At 42.8% G+C, this 17174-nt stretch overlaps 1 protein-coding gene across 2 annotated transcripts; it reads left to right on the top strand.

Annotated features, from left to right (window-relative positions):
* The first annotated feature begins 1359 nt into the window (after positions 1 to 1359).
* LOC124135331 (NADH dehydrogenase (ubiquinone) complex I, assembly factor 6-like) lies at positions 1360 to 16537 on the top strand. 2 transcript variants are annotated; one of them, XM_048399009.1, is made up of 11 exons: positions 1360 to 1556; positions 2524 to 2615; positions 2898 to 2997; positions 3606 to 3686; positions 5148 to 5189; positions 7830 to 7886; positions 9413 to 9515; positions 10446 to 10579; positions 11626 to 11727; positions 12019 to 12075; positions 16289 to 16537. In XM_048399009.1, the coding sequence occupies exons 1-11, from the start codon at positions 1401 to 1403 to the stop codon at positions 16415 to 16417; spliced, it is 1053 nt and encodes a 350-aa protein (XP_048254966.1). In that variant the 5' UTR covers positions 1360 to 1400; the 3' UTR covers positions 16418 to 16537. The 2 variants fall into 2 exon arrangements, with proteins under 2 accessions (XP_048254966.1, XP_048254967.1); XM_048399010.1 differs by lacking the exon at positions 2524 to 2615.
* Positions 16538 to 17174: the final 637 nt, after the last annotated feature.

The raw sequence follows: 17174 nt of genomic DNA, 5'->3' as shown, positions 1-17174 counted from the left end.
ATATTGCTGGAATATTGCTAAAACTGACTTAACATTGCCCTTGCTCACTCTTGTCTCTACATGTAGACATACTACTGTGAAAAACAAGTAAAGTCACTTTATGCAGGCAGAGCTCCAGATAAGCTGCATATCTGCGTAAAATACACATCAGAAATGCAGAAGTACGCAGTAAAATAAAATTCAAGCGTATCAAATACGCAACGAACATTACAGATACGCTACAAAAATAAAACTTGTGCGTATCATCAAAATATTGTGAAGTAACCCTACATATTCGTTTAGCAAATCAGCAACTTCTTTTCAAATTATAAACGGGCATTCCGTCAACCTTGCCAAACTCAACGATGACAGTTACATCATGATCATTTGCCATCACACTTTCTTGTGGAAGTATCATGGTATTTTTGAGTCCTATAAAGCTCTTGAACCCACACGACACCAGTTTGCAGGGACTAGGTGATTAGTGTTTTTAAATATTTAACTTAAATGCCCACATATGTAAAAACTAGTGGGTAACAAAAATTTGAATACCATGGTAGAATTAGTGATACCCAATGATTTTAAAATGCATGGGTAAAATACCCACAACACCAAAAGCTTATCTGGAGCTCTGGCAGGGATATCTGTTTCCATGACAATTAGTACAGCATGTATGGAAAAAGTGAATGTTTCCTGTGCCTGAAAATTACATGTTCAACACAAGTGTAAAATGAATGAAGTGGCCTGATGAAAACTGAGGGAAACACATGGATGTATGAAATTGTATCATTTATCATTTATCATAACAGCACATCGGCATGTACATTCTTATTTATTTATTGGAGATGGTTTTATTCATGTATTAGACAATATAAAGTGAGCAATTTCCTTATACACTGCATTTGGATGATTAAATTGGTGGACCACCAGCAGTTGACTTGATAGAAAGGAAGAAGTAAAATTGAAACTTTGTTAGAGAATCTTTAACACACAAATTGATAATGATCTTAAAAAACACACAAACAAAACGCCAATGCCAACGTCAGAGAACATCCAGCCCCAACCATTTGCAGAAACAAACCCTTCTGGGCAAAAATGGCAAAATAGTAGTGAAAACCATTCAAATTTTCATTCTCAGCTCTTTATTTATCATGGCATAACAGATTAAATATAGTAATATGAAAGAATCAGGGTTTTTTAAAAATTCTTTCGAGTAGTAAACAATACTACATATTGCAATCACTCAATCGCCGATATCAAAAGGAAATAATTAACAATCGTGTAAAATAACCGAACGTAAGATGTTTCTGGGATTTGAACTCGACAAGTAAATATTCTCTAAAGATTTGCCTATGGTATGCAAATTAGAGTTACCTGCCCTTGCGAACACTTGAGCAGTTCGCGATGCCCGTCAAACTCACATGGAGTCGACTGATGGTCACATACAGACAATGTCGCAGTCTTTCCACGATTGCTGTGTCTGGAAGGGATGCGAGGAAACAAGACACTGGAAAATCCCGTGTGGCGATGAGCACAAATACCTTAGATCACAGGACGTTCTGCAAAGAACTGGTTCGGTGCGTTTCGTGATGTCGACTTAGTCGAAAGTAAATCATAGAAACACTCGTAAAATCTCCACCAGTATTTAGAGAGTCCACGACTTCAACATGTTAGGCGGTATGAATGTAACTTTGTGCTGTGTGTGACTTGTATATTGTTACATTTGTGACAGTGTGTGTATAGGTAAAAAGAGCATCTTTGATGATGAATGAGCTAATGCCATTTTTAAATCCAAGAAGTTCCTTGTGTAAAGGCTCTGAATCCGAAGAGGGATTGTTAAAATGTTAAGAATTTTATCCACTCAGCAAATGAGTGCTGAAGGTCCTAGAAAAATATTTCTACTATGAAACTTCGGGGAAGTTGCTGTTCCAAAGGGGAAATAATAAACATAATAAAGAGAAATCACAACATTGATGATCGAAAGACTGCTGCTTTATATGAATCTATTCAACGTTTAGCACTATAGAACTTGCCAATTATAAATATTTCTTGATAACCTGCAAAATATCTGAGTGTGCGCCAATACCTGCCCCACATGTGGTATCTGCCACAGCTTTGAGTATACACCAATATATACCCTGTTTGTGGAATCTGTCATTGATCTGAGAATCTGCCTTGGATCAGAGTCCTACCATAGATCTGAGTCCTACATTGATGTGTTTTGAATGAAGCCTGTTGTATCTCCTTGCCCATTGGTCCGGTACACGTGAGCAGGTGACCGCAAAGTATGTGCTGTGCTGGTAAGACTCCATCTGCATATGAGCGCTTTTATGTGATGGTTGTTTAGGTTTGTTTTATTCAAATAGTTTTCAAGAAATATATATTTATGTTTTCAAGATACTTATGTTTGAAATGTACTGAACATTCATAGCATCTAAACTGTTATCGATGCTTATAGATGATCACTATAGCTGACTTGTTACACAATTACACGATTATGCAATGTAATTTGCCAAATCACAAACCTCACCACTCCTTTTACAGAACTGTAACTGCTTCCATGGCCTAGTGGACAGAGTGTCAGCCAGGGAACCGAAGGTCAATCAAAGCCACATCACACTAAAAGACATTAAAAGGTGCCTAGTGCTTGGCATTAACAGGATAAAACAAGGACTGGTTGGCTCAGAGTCTGTATACTGTGCCTGAGAGGGGTATTCACGTTAAAACAGCAGCATGGTATCTCAGGGGGCTAGCACTATAAAAGTAACATTAGTCCGGACTATTACAAGCAACCACACACACACACACACACACACACTCACGATATAAGTGCAATAATCTTGAACGCGATGTTAAACTCCATATTACCTTACCTTGCTGTATCTGCATATTGATAGATGGTTTCTCTGTGTCCACAGAAAGAATGACTATGAGAACTACTTGTGCTGTCTACTGCTGCCCGGTGCCACACAGAGAGCGGCCCTCGCCATCAGGGCGTTCAATGTGGAACTTGCACAGGTAAACTTAGTCCTTTACATGTTCATTGTCAGCATTGGATATCATAGTTATATTGTTGGGTTGTTGACTTCATGATAAAGAGACCGCCTCTGTGGTCTAGTGGTAGAGCGCCCGCCCTGAGAGCGGAAGGTCCGGGGTTCGATCCCCGGCCGCGTCATACCAAAAGACCTTAAAAGATGGTACTTGTTGTTACCCTGTCTGGCGCTCGGGACGTCGCTATATAAGTGCAATAATCTTGGACGCGGCGTTAAACCCAATTTCACCTCACCTCACCTTTTTGTCTATCTCTTCATACTGTTTATTTATAGATCTATAATTTTTTATTTAAAAGTTACGATAGAGTGGATTACATGCAGTGTATTAACAACCAACGTAAACACCATTCCTGCGTATGTCTCTATGGAGTATGGTGATAAGATATCCATCCATACAGTGATACAACATCTATATCATTTAAACAAAATACATCTCAAAAGAAGATGAGGACCACCTGACAGATTAACTACAGTAATAGGAAAGAATCAGGTTGTCCTTAGCTTCTTTTAAGGAGTGTATGGCCATTTTGGGGAGATGGAATCACTGAATATTACACGAGATTTTGTGTGTAGGTCCGGGAGACTGTGTCGGACAAGCAGAGGGGAATATTGAGAATGCAGTTCTGGAAAGACAGCATAGATCACATTTATAAGGTAAAGATTTTTCATGTATTTAATTTTGTTAAAGAGTTATGAAAAATCAGGTTGAAATCCTTAGATAATAATGTAAAGGATATTTGTAATGTGCTATAATCCATCCGTTGAAGCATGCTCCAAGTGTCAACACCGTTATTGCTCCGGTCAAAGGATCAATTTTCTTTCTCAGCTCCCTGGGGAGTATACAACCCAAGGAACCGTCAATCCTCCTCTTTGTGATATCAGTAGATGTCCATATCATAGCAGGAGTGAGAGTGTTTGTCCCATGGATCCTAGAGCTGTAATGTTACAGTCTATAACACCGTGAAGATAATAATTTGTCTTCAGCAACCCATGCTTGTTGTAAGAGGTGACTAATGGGATCAGGTGGTCAGGCTCCTTGACCATGTTGACAGTGTCATTGTAACCCATTGTTACTGGTCATTTATTATAGGGGTGGGGGTGGTTCATGGAATGGCAAAATATAATACAGTCCAAAGGTTGATCTGTGGTCATGAAGTCAATCACTGGATTATCTGGTCCAGAGTCGATTATTACCTAAAAGGGCAGGGGTATATAGTTATACCAAGGAATTCTGTCTGTCTGTCTATCTGTCCTTCCTTCCGAGGACATTGTTTTGGTGCAACCTATAACTTGAGAACAAAAGCATAGTCTTTTCAAACTTGGTGAACACTTTCTATACAAATAGGAGACTTGCAGTGCGAAATTTGATTTCAATATTTGGATTTCCTGAATAAAATGCAGCTGTTTTTCATTTTTTTACTTAGGATTGTTTTACTATTATTATGTTTCATGAATGTTACATGTCACCTTTATATATACATGACTTGATTTGATACTTGTACAGTGACACAGAGTATCTTGCTCTGCTGAACATCAGAGTTGTTACATCCCTCATAGACTGTCGTGAAGCCATGTCGTGCTGGCTAGAGATGGGTAGCAGTCCCTGCCAAAAAGCTTTTCAGTCTACTACCCCAAATTGACTCTTAGCCTCAATTTAAGTAGATATTAGTGTTAATATGTGAACTATTATCAGCTGAATTTACTGACCAAACAGAATTTTACTAAATTTGGGTTTCGGACTTGTGGCTAAAGTGACAGACCAGGGTAGTCAACATTAATGGCCATGTAAACTAATACGGGGATCGTGACTACCAGGAAACACCAGCTCCTAGGTAGTACCTGGCTCCTAGCTCCATCAAGGGGCACGGGTGGTCCAGTTGTTGCTCATGGGTTTCACCGAAGTGGTAAACGTCTGAGACCTGCATCACTTTGGGCTTTCCACATTAAGCTGACACGCCGTGATATAACTTGAATACTGTTAAAAGCAGCGTTGAGCCCAACTCACTAACTCACCTAGCTCCATCACTGGTTACAGTGGTACTCACATGGTCGACCCCTGGTTTGTCAGAGTCTATCACTGACACACAGTTCAAGAAGATGTTCTGTCTGTTCCAGGGTTCCACCCCAAAGACGCCTGTGGCAACTGAGTTAGCGGGGGTAAGTCACTCGTGTGTCTCTTCTCAAGTCTCTATGATGCTGACAGCTGTCAGTCTTTAAGATAACTGTCTTGGGGATCACCGAAATAATGATTGTTTGTGATATTCAGTATCTATCTCATTAACATGAATATGATCAGATCTTTGGCTCCAATATAAAGTACTTCTCTGCGTGAAGGACTGAGGTGAATTTTCCAGTGAGTCGAGGCTTCTAAATTCTCATTGTGAGTGAGCAAAGTGTTCGGACCTGGGCCCACTTGCACAAAACTATCTCAGAGCTAAGACTATTGTAAGCCTATGCTAAAGTATGAGAGTTTCGATCATCTTAGCGCTAAGATCGCTTTGTGCAAATGGGTCCAGAATATCAGATTTCTGTGTATAAAACAAGGCCTGAATATTTGAGAAATGAAAGATGAGTGGGAGCTCTTTGTCGTACAATAAAACACTACAGGGAGAATAAACCATGAGGGGCGCGTACAGTCTCTTAAAGGATTCTGATATAATGTGCACACTTTAGTAACCCGTATTTAAATAAGGATGCCCGACTCAATAGAAATCAACCTTGGCAATGTCGGACAAGTCAATTTTATGTACAGGCGGGTATTTCCCACATATTCTCACAATCCTCACGTTGATTACGTGTACCTTTTCTCTCAATACCGATTGTCATATCTCTGCCGCTTTAAGATGTGATCGTTGGGCCATCGCGTTTATCTGCGTTGCCCAGCTACACCTTTGGGAAACAAATTACTAGACCCTTCCCTCTCAAAAATAACGTCGTCCAATACCTGACGTCATCAAGTTGCGATGAATAATGATAGAAGTTCATCATAGAACACTGTTTTATCGTGAAATAAACGACACTTTGGACTTCATTGTTCTTTGCGATTTATGGCGTAGCTATCTCATATATATATAAACATGGTTGTGGCACTATATTGTTGTGGATTGTTTATACACCCTGATGTTTCAGTGTGCCATGTGAAAGGTTTTAACCCAGCTCGTTACAACACAACTTGTTTATATAAGATCCAGACGCAAACAGGGGCGGTCGGGTAGCCTAGTGGTTAAAGCGTGCACTCGTCATGCCGAAGACCCGGGTTCGATTCACGACATGGGTACAATGTGTGAAGCCCATTTCTGGTGTACCCTGCCATGATATTGCTGGAATATTGCTAAAAGCGGCGTAAAACCAAACTCACTCACTCACTCACTCACTCACTCACTCCAGACGCAAACTCTCGTTTGTACCATCTCCGTTACATCCTCCCAACCTAGCAACATGTACCAAACATTCGATCACTTACCTTCACTTATCAGTTACTTAGCAATAATAGAATTTCCCCACACTGACAGTGTTTACATTTGTTCTCACCTCCGGTATTTAGAGTTATCTCCCTTCGATCATAAGTGCTTGTCACTAACACATGGCATCTATACACGCCAAAGGGAGAACCATTTTAGGGAAATTCGTGTTCGGTGAGGGTTTCATTTGTACAAATTGAAATTTATAAATTAAGGTGGTGAAGACATGAAGCCAAATCAGTGTAGAAAGCTGACATCTGATTGGTTCAAGAACCCACACATTTCTTATTCAGATTAGGCAGTCTTAATGAGATTGTATTCAGCATGTTGTTTCTAGGGATGGATATTGGAGGTTTAAAATGTGTGACAATGTAAAATGTGTGGCCATATTGCAATACATATCACAATATCTTTTAGACTTTTAAATTTTGAATTCAGCAGCAATCTGATACATTATGGTGTGAACTGAAGTTCATAAATGGAACAAAACAAGATGCTGGTACAACATGATGTTTACTCAGTCAATAAATACACAGCCATCTTGGGGCAAGAAAATAACATTACAAAATTGCTATTTGACTTCATCCGATATATCAAGCATGAAAAAATTATATTGTGATACGCATCATGGACAGAATTAACCTCAATTTACCGATATACCGATAGTACCGCACACTCATAGTTGTGTTTCAGATTTATCTCGGCCATGTAATAGATAGGTACATTTGAAAACTGTTTTTTTAAATGTTTAAACGCCACATTTTCTTTTTTCTCAGAGGATAACATTCTTTTTGGAAAAGTGCAGAATATAGTGATAAAGTAGTTTGACAGGAAAGAATAGGTCCTATATGTATTGGAAGTGGGTCATTTTAGAGTCGGGGCAAGTAAGGGCAAACCAGCCCTTTCTTTATTAGCCTCCGAGAGATAGCAGTACTCATCTATGCTAGGACTGAACATAGACTTTTATGTAATTATGAGTTGGTGGTTGACCTCATTTGCTATTAACCTTTTTGAGGAGATTCTGTTCCATTACCAGCTCGAGTATGTGAGACTCATGTTGCTAAGGTGAGGCGGGGCACTCCAGTGGGTAGACGAGGGCTGGACCTGGCTTCTGGGTTCTATTCCCCTCATGGTTCTGTGTGTGAAGCTGAACGTTGTCCCTTGTCATGACTCTGTATAAAGTTGTAAGCGACATGAACCTAAACTTGGGCACTCATTCATTCCTGCTTCTTTGTTCCCATGTCATCCAGGTTTCCCACTGCACGTGCTGTGAGCTGAAGATGACACAACACATTTAACCGGTAGTGCATTCTAGTTTGTATGTTCTGTGTTACAGGCCATTCATCACTTCAAACTGACGAGGAAATGGCTGACACGGATAATAGAAGCAAGGGTAGGGCGGAGAAGAACCATTTGAAACATCTTGACTTAAGAAATGAGAAGTAATACATGTGTTTGTGTGTTGCAGGCAACATGTATGACATGTGTTTGTGTATGACATGTGTTTGTGTGTTGCAGGAAACATGTGTGACGTGTGATTGTGTGTTGCAGGCAACATGTGTGACGTGTGTTTGTGTGTTGCAGGCAACATGCGTGACGTGTGTTTGTGTGTTGCAGGCAACATGTGTGATGTGTGTTTGTGTGTTGCAGGCAACATGTGTGACATGTGTTTGTGTGTTGCAGGCAACATGTGTGATGTGTGTTTGTGTGTTGCAGGCAACATGTGTGACATGTGTTTGTGTGTTGCAGGCAACATGTGTGATGTGTGTTGCAGGCAACATGCGTGACGTGTAATTGTGTGTTGCAGGCAACATGTGTGACGTGTGTTTGTGTGTTGCAGGCAACATGTGTGACGTGTGTTTGTGTGTTGCAGGCAACATGTGTGACGTGTGTTTGTGTGTTGCAGGCAACATGTGTGACGTGTGTTTGTGTGTTGCAGGCAACATGTGTGACGTGTTTGTGTGTTGCAGGCAACATGTGTGACGTGTGTTTGTGTGTTGCAGGCAACATGTGTGACGTGTGTTTGTGTGTTGCAGGCAACATGTGTGACGTGTTTGTGTGTTGCAGGCAACATGTGTGACGTGTGTTTGTGTGTTGCAGGCAACATGTGTGACGTGTGTTTGTGTGTTGCAGGCAACATGCGTGACGTGTAATTGTGTGTTGCAGGCAACATGTGTGACGTGTGTTTGTGTGTTGCAGGCAACATGTGTGACGTGTGTTTGTGTGTTGCAGGCAACATGTGTGACGTGTGTTTGTGTGTTGCAGGCAACATGTGTGACGTGTTTGTGTGTTGCAGGCAACATGTGTGATGTGTGTTTGTGTGTTGCAGGCAACATGTGTGACGTGTGTTTGTGTGTTGCAGGCAACATGTGTGACGTGTGTTTGTGTGTTGCAGGCAACATGCGTGACGTGTAATTGTGTGTTGCAGGCAACATGTGTGACGTGTGTTTGTGTGTTGCAGGCAACATGTGTGACGTGTGTTTGTGTGTTGCAGGCAACATGTGTGACGTGTGTTTGTGTGTTGCAGGCAACATGTGTGACGTGTTTGTGTGTTGCAGGCAACATGTGTGACGTGTGTTTGTGTGTTGCAGGCAACATGTGTGACGTGTGTTTGTGTGTTGCAGGCAACATGCGTGACGTGTAATTGTGTGTTGCAGGCAACATGTGTGACGTGTGTTTGTGTGTTGCAGGCAACATGTGTGACGTGTGTTTGTGTGTTGCAGGCAACATGTGTGACGTGTGTTTGTGTGTTGCAGGCAACATGTGTGACATGTGTTTGTGTGTTGCAGGCAACATGTGTGACGTGTTTGTGTGTTGCAGGCAACATGTGTGACGTGTGTTTGTGTGTTGCAGGCAACATGTGTGACGTGTGTTTGTGTGTTGCAGGCAACATGTGTGACATGTGTTTGTGTGTTGCAGGCTCACAACCTGTCAGACCAGGGCTACAGGAACATGGAGGAGGTTGAGGCGTATGCTGAGAACTCTGTGTCATCCATCACGTACCTGCTCCTGGAGTGTCTTGGTGAGAAGGGCAGGTCATACACCAGCAGGCTAACCTTCACTTTCAGAAACACAAACATTAAAGGGGGGCTCTGATCCAGGGTGGATCTCAGTCTAGTTCCAGACCTTGTAGTCAATGCCTCATGTGAAGCTGATACATGGGTAACTAGGGTAACCATTTTGTGAGATATTGCCTGTGTAATTAGGGTACCATATTTTCCACAAAATACAAACTCAAAGACATTATCATGATAAAGGGAACACAGAAACATATCTGGGATTATACTTAATGTTATTTAAAACACGCACGCACGCACAACAAGAAGAAGAAGCTGGATGTGGAAGCTCCTTCTTATGAAGACATCTTATCTTGTTCAAATCAATGTGATTTGTATTTTGAAATATGTCAAAAAATCAAATCTTACAAAAAATTTAAAACTCACATTAAGAGCCACAGGGAGCAGGACTTAAAATGTGTTTGGATGTCATGACCATAGGAAGATCCAAGGAGAGTTAGTAGACTGTACCTGAGTGGGGCTTCCACTAAAATGTTTTCTGGTATCTCTGTCTGTCTCTGTCTCTGTCTCTCTGCCTCTCTCTCTCTGTCTGTCTCTGTCTCTCTCTGTGTCTCTCTCTGCCTGTCTGTCTCTGTCTCTCTGCCTCTCTCTGTCTCTCTGTGTCTCTCTCTCTCTCTCTCACTGTCTCTCTCTCTCTCTGCCTGTCTGTCTGTCTCTCTGCCTCTCTCTCTCTGTCTCTATCTCTGTCTTTCTCTCTCTCTCTCACTCTCACTCTCTCTCGCACTCTCTATAAACCTCACCTCAGTTCACCTCACCTCAAAGTAGGTCCCAAGTACTCCCTGTTTGTCCTATGAGCTGATTAAAATAAAGGCCAGTGGATTACAATGGTGTTCCATCAAACACTGCCTGTATTTATATTTTGATTTTTCTTCAAGGAATAAAGAATGTACATGCTGACCATGCTGCCAGCCACATTGGCAAGACTCAGGGCCTGGTGACACTGCTACGCTCAACACCATACCATGCCAGCAGGAGTCGGGTGTATCTGCCTCTAGATCTGATTGTGAAGGTAGGCCATGCCAGCAGAAGTCAGTGTATCTGCCTCTAGATCTGATTGTTAAGGTAGGCCATGCCAGCAGGAGTCGGGTGTATCTGCCTCTAGATCTGATTGTGAAGGTAGGCCATGCCAGCAGGGGCAGGGTGTATCTGTCTCTAGACCTGATTGTTAAGGTAGGCCATGCCAGCAGGAGTTGAGTGTATCTGCCTCTAGACCTGATTGTTAAGGTAGGCCATTCCAGCAGGAGTGGAGTGTATCTACCTCTAGATCTGATTGTTAAGGTAGGCCATGCCAGCAGGAGTGGAGTGTATCTGCCTCTAGACCTGATTGTTAAGGTAGGCCATGCACACAGGAGTGGAGTGTATCTGCCTCTAGACCTGATAGTTAAGGTAGGCCATGCCAGCAGGGGCAGGGTGTATCTGCCTCTAGATCTGATTGTGAAGGTAGGCCATGCCAGCAGGGGCAGGGTGTATCTGCCTCTAGACCTGATTGTTAAGGTAGGCCATGCCAGCAGGGGCAGGGTGTATCTACCTCTAGATCTGATTGTTAAGGTAGGCCATGCCAGCAGGGGCAGGGTGTATCTGCCTCTAGACCTGATTGTTAAGGTAGGCCATGCCAGCAGGAGTGGAGTGTATCTACCTCTAGATCTGATTGTTAAGGTAGGCCATGCCAGCAGGAGTCGAGTGTATCTGCCTCTAGACCTGATTGTTAAGGTAGGCCATGCCAACAGGAGTGGAGTGTATCTGCCTCTAGACCTGATAGTTAAGGTAGGCCATGCCAGCAGGGGCAGGGTGTATCTGCCTCTAGATCTGATTGTTAAAGTAGGCCATTCCAGCAGGGGCAGGGTATCTTTCCTTAAATCTGATTGTTAAGTTAGGTTATGTTCGACACCATATCATGCCTTAGTACTTTATGAAATGAATCTCTGGCTGATTAAGTGTGACACTCTTACCTGGTAGAATTTGATTCCAACAAACTTTGGAGAATGGTTTACTTGCTCCAGGGCGGGCCACCTGCATACAGTTGCAATGTGTGACTCACCAATCCTCTATTCCCAGCACAAGATATCCCAGGAGAAGATCATCCGAGGCAGAGACGACCAGGCGGTGAAAGATGTGATGTATGATGTGGCCTGTACCGCACACAAGCACCTAGCAACGGTGAGGAACTACCACTCAATAGTGTGAGCAAGGCCGAAGGCTGCTTTGAAAACTAGTTCAAATATATCACTGCATGTTGGTTAGATATGGAAGGCAACCTTGAAGTAGTGTAGGTCTTAGTGTACTCTGGGATTGGAACCCAGGTCAGTGGATAAGGGCATACATAAGGGAAGCAACTCTACAGAGCAAATTACAGCGCCAGGGTGTGTCCTAAAACTTCTTGACCGTATGACTGGTACTGTGTCTCATGCAGCTGGGTATGTCTGTTAAAATAAGCGTGTTGTATTCCAGGCAAGATCACTAACTGAGGATGTTCCCAAGGAAGCCAGTCTCGTTTTCCTGAACACAGTGAGTATTGAGTCTGTGCTACCTTGAGTAGTACCACATCCACACAACTATTTTCACCCACCTCCAAGCTCATCCTATACGCACCATCCACAACACCCCTCACAAGGACAACATATATCCCCTCACAAGGTCAATATTGTAAAACGTGAAATTAACGCGAGCGTGAATTAAATGCGAAAAATGCGAGTGGTCTTTGCTCGCATTATTAAACATCGCATTTATATCAACAATAAGACATTTTTGATAGCAGAAATACCAACTTAGACATACGCTGAAAACAAACAACTATGTATTCCACATCAATGTTTATTGAGCAGCACTTGTAACAAGTACATAAACAATGTCATTCAAACACTAATTACATCCTGTGAGTTGTCACTGCTGGGGTGAAGACAAGCGTTCTACTCACTCATGTCATCACTTATCACACCTGCAAGTCCAGACAGACGCCACCCAACACGGTGTCTTTGCTCTTTGCGACTGCATCAAAGGCCGTCACGAGCCAGCGTGCATATATTGTTTTAGCTGAAGTACTCTACTCAACGCTAATAAGCGGTGCTATTTGGTGTGTGATTGGACTATTGTAAGGTTGGATTAAGGTGAGGATTCTCCTGTAAACCTGACATAGGATGTTTTGTTTAGATATAAATCCACTGATGCTTGAGAGGAGGGGGTGTCGCATTCATATTGAGTCGCATTTTTGGCTAGGGGCCAGCGGTCGCATTCTTTTGGAGACGCATTAATTTCATGTTTTACAGTATATAACCCCCTCACAAGGACAATATATACCCCCCTCACAAGGACAATATATACCCCCCTCACAAGAACAAAATATACCCCCCTCACCAGGACAATATATACCCCCTCACAAGAATAATATACACCCCCCTCACAAGGACAATATATACCCCCTCACAAGAACAATATATACCCCCCTCACAAGGACAATATATACCCCCCTCACAAGGATAATATATACCCCCTCACAAGGACAATATATACCCCACCCCCCTCACAAGGACAATATAGACCCCCTCACAAGAACAATATATGCCCTCCTCACAAGGACAATATATACCCCCTAACAAGGAAAATATATACCCTCCTCACAATGACAATATATACCCCCCTCACAAGGACAATATATACCCTCCTCACAAGGACAATATATACCCCCTAACAAGGACAATATATACCCTCCTCACAATGACAATATATACCCCCCTCACAAGGACAATATATACCCTCCTCACAAGGACAATATATACCCTCCTCACAAGGACAATATATACCCCCCTCACAAGGACAATATATACCCCTCACAAGAATAATATACACCCCCCTCACAAGGACAATATATACCCCCTCACAAGAACAATAAATACCCCCCTCACAAGAACAATATATATATACCCCCCTCACAAGGACAATATATACCCCCCTCACAAGGACAATATACCCCCCTCACAAGGACAATATACACCCCCCTCACAAGGACAATATATACCCTCCTCACAAGGACAATATATACCCTCACAAGGACAATATATACCCCCCTCACAAGGACAATATAAACCCCCTCACAAGAAAAATATACACACCCCCCCCCCCCAGGACAATATAGACCCCCTCACAAGAACAATATATACCCTCCTCACAATGACAATATATACCCCCCTCACAAGGACAATATACACCCCCCTCACAAGGACAATATATACCCCCCTCACAAGGACAATATACCCCCCTCACAAGGACAATATACACCCCCCTCACAAGGACAATATATACCCTCCTCACAAGGACAATATATACCCTCACAAGGACAATATATACCCCCCTCACAAGGTCAATATAAACCCCCTCACAAGGACAATATACCCCCCTCACAAGGACAATATACACCCCCCTCACAAGGACAATATATACCCTCCTCACAAGGACAATATATACCCTCACAAGGACAATATATACCCCCTCACAAGGACAATATAAACCCCCTCACAAGAATAATATACCCCCCCCCCCCCCCCCCCCCCTAGGGACAATATAGACCCCCTCACAAGAACAATATATACCCTCCTCACAATGACAATATATACCCCCCTCACAAGGACAATATACCCCCATCACAAGGACAATATACACCCCCCTCACAAGGACAATATATACCCCCCTCACAAGGACAATATACCCCCCTCACAAGGACAATATACACCCCCCTCACAAGGACAATATATACCCTCACAAGGACAATATATACCCCCCTCACAAGGTCAATATAAACCCCCTCACAAGGACAATATACCCCCCTCACAAGGACAATATACACCCCCCTCACAAGGACAATATATACCCTCCTCACAAGGACAATATATACCCTCACAAGGACAATATATACCCCCTCACAAGGACAATATAAACCCCCTCACAAGAATAATATACACCCCCCCCCCCCCAGGGACAATATAGACCCCCTCACAAGAACAATATATACCCTCCTCACAATGACAATATATACCCCCCTCACAAGGACAATATACCCCCATCACAAGGACAATATATACCCCCCTCACAAGGACAATATACCCCCATCACAAGGACAATATACACCCCCCTCACAAGGACAATATATACCCCCCTCACAAGGACAATATACCCCCCTCACAAGGACAATATACACCCCCCTCACAAGGACAATATATACCCTCCTCACAAGGACAATATATACCCTCACAAGGACAATATATACCCCCCTCACAAGGTCAATATAAACCCCCTCACAAGAATAATATACAACCCCCCCCCCCCCCCCCCCAGGACAATATAGACCCCCTCACAAGAACAATATATACCCTCCTCACAATGACAATATATACCCCCCTCACAAGGACAATATACCCCCCTCACAAGGACAATATACACCCCCCTCACAAGGACAATATATACCCTCCTCACAAGGACAATATATACCCCTAACAAGGATAATATATACCCCCTCACAAGGACAATATAAACCCCCCCCCCCCTTACAAGGACAATATAGACCCCCTCACAAGAACAATATAGACCCCCTCACAAGAACAATATATACCCTCCTCACAATGACAATATATACCCCCCTCACAAGGACAATATATACCCTCACAAGGACAATATATACCCCCCTCACAAGGTCAATATAAACCCCCTCACAAGGACAATATACCCCCCTCACAAGGACAATATACACCCCCCTCACAAGGACAATATATACCCTCCTCACAAGGACAATATATACCCTCACAAGGACAATATATACCCCCTCACAAGGACAATATAAACCCCCTCACAAGAATAATATACACCCCCCCCCCCCCCCCCCCCCCAGGGACAATATAGACCCCCTCACAAGAACAATATATACCCTCCTCACAATGACAATATATACCCCCCTCACAAGGACAATATACCCCCATCACAAGGACAATATATACCCCCCTCTCAAGGACAATATACCCCCATCACAAGGACAATATACACCCCCCTCACAAGGACAATATATACCCCCCTCACAAGGACAATATACCCCCCTCACAAGGACAATATACACCCCCCTCACAAGGACAATATATACCCTCCTCACAAGGACAATATATACCCTCACAAGGACAATATATACCCTCCTCACAAGAATAATATACAACCCCCCCCCCCCCCAAGGACAATATAGACCCCCTCACAAGAACAATATATACCCCCCCCCAAGGACAATATAGACCCCCTCACAAGAACAATATATACCCTCCTCACAATGACAATATATACCCCCCTCACAAGGACAATATACCCCCCTCACAAGGACAATATACACCCCCCTCACAAGGACAATATATACCCTCCTCACAAGGACAATATATACCCCTAACAAGGATAATATATACCCCCTCACAAGGACAATATATACCCCCCCCCCCTTACAAGGACAATATAGACCCCCTCACAAGAACAATATATACCCTCCTCACAAGGACAATATATACCCCCTAACAAGGACAATATATACCCTCCTCACAAGGACAATATAAACCCCCCTCACAAGGAAAAAGGACAATATCTTTCTCTCTCCTCCCCCCCCCCCCCCCCCCCCCCCCCCCTTCACAAGGACAATATAACCATGTAATAAATGCAATATTCCTGTTTCCTTGAGTAAACATCCCTGCTTTATTTGCAGGTCGTGTGTGAGTGGTATCTGAAGGCCTTGCAGAACTGTGACTTCAATGTGTTTGACAGCAGACTACAGCAGAGAAACAGTCTCTTGCCACTGCACTTGTGGCTGCAGAAGAGACGGAAGACTTATTAGCTGCGTCAGTGTTTGGACTTTATGGAAATATTGTGTGGCAAAAAAACAAACCATTTGAAATAGACATGTTTTACTAGAGCCCTTATTGGCAATAAAGACTTGTTGAAGCACGAAGTTAAACTAGTCCTTGTGTATACTGAGTGAGTTGGTTTTAACACTACAACAGTATTCCAGTTATATCATGACGAAACAGCTTTCTTTGTGAGGAAAGCCTGAAGTGATGCAGGTCTCAGACATTTACCACTTTGGTGAAACCCACAAGCACAGGTATGGTGCTGACAAACCTAGAAACATATTCAAACCCACTATCATAGGTTTCTGTCATGCCTAAGGGATGCAACTCTGCAAAGAGAAAAAAATCATCGGAACCATAGTCTGATGTATAACATTTAGACGTTTCAACAATAAATCTATGCATGTATGTGACTTTTACCGTCTATTCGGGTAAATTTCCAGGTTGATAAATGACTTGCCCCTTGCTCCCGGTATCAAATACATCACCATCAACGCTTCTTATTTGTTTCATTTTTAGCCACCATCCAACATTGTTGTGTATGTTCTTTGTCTGATACTGTAGAATAGAAAGCTTAATATTTGCATGGTTATAAAAGCGAAACTTTGATTATTTTTAGCGCAGCGTCCGAGTGAGTGAGTGAGGGAGGGGTGGAGTTTGCTTTAATGGAGCTTTTCCCACTATTTCCCGGCCATATCACACAGGTGACACCAAGAACTGGCTTCATTCATTATACGCTTGCAC

This window comes from Haliotis rufescens, unplaced genomic scaffold (genome assembly GCF_023055435.1).
Source record: "Haliotis rufescens isolate VD_foot unplaced genomic scaffold, xgHalRufe1.0.p SCAF_19, whole genome shotgun sequence".
Lineage (NCBI taxonomy): Eukaryota > Metazoa > Mollusca > Gastropoda > Lepetellida > Haliotidae > Haliotis > Haliotis rufescens.
This window is presented reverse-complemented; position numbering and strand designations above follow the sequence as displayed.

Bases quoted from the DNA above. Each gene is read 5' to 3' on its own strand.
- LOC124135331 (XM_048399009.1), top strand. From the start codon at position 1,401: ATGGAGTCGACTGATGGTCACATACAGACAATGTCGCAGTCTTTCCAC. The intron at 2,998-3,605 runs GTAAACTTAGTC...TTTTGTGTGTAG, and splicing joins TCAATGTGGAACTTGCACAG to GTCCGGGAGACTGTGTCGGA. The intron at 9,516-10,445 runs GTGAGAAGGGCA...TTTTTCTTCAAG, and splicing joins CCTGCTCCTGGAGTGTCTTG to GAATAAAGAATGTACATGCT.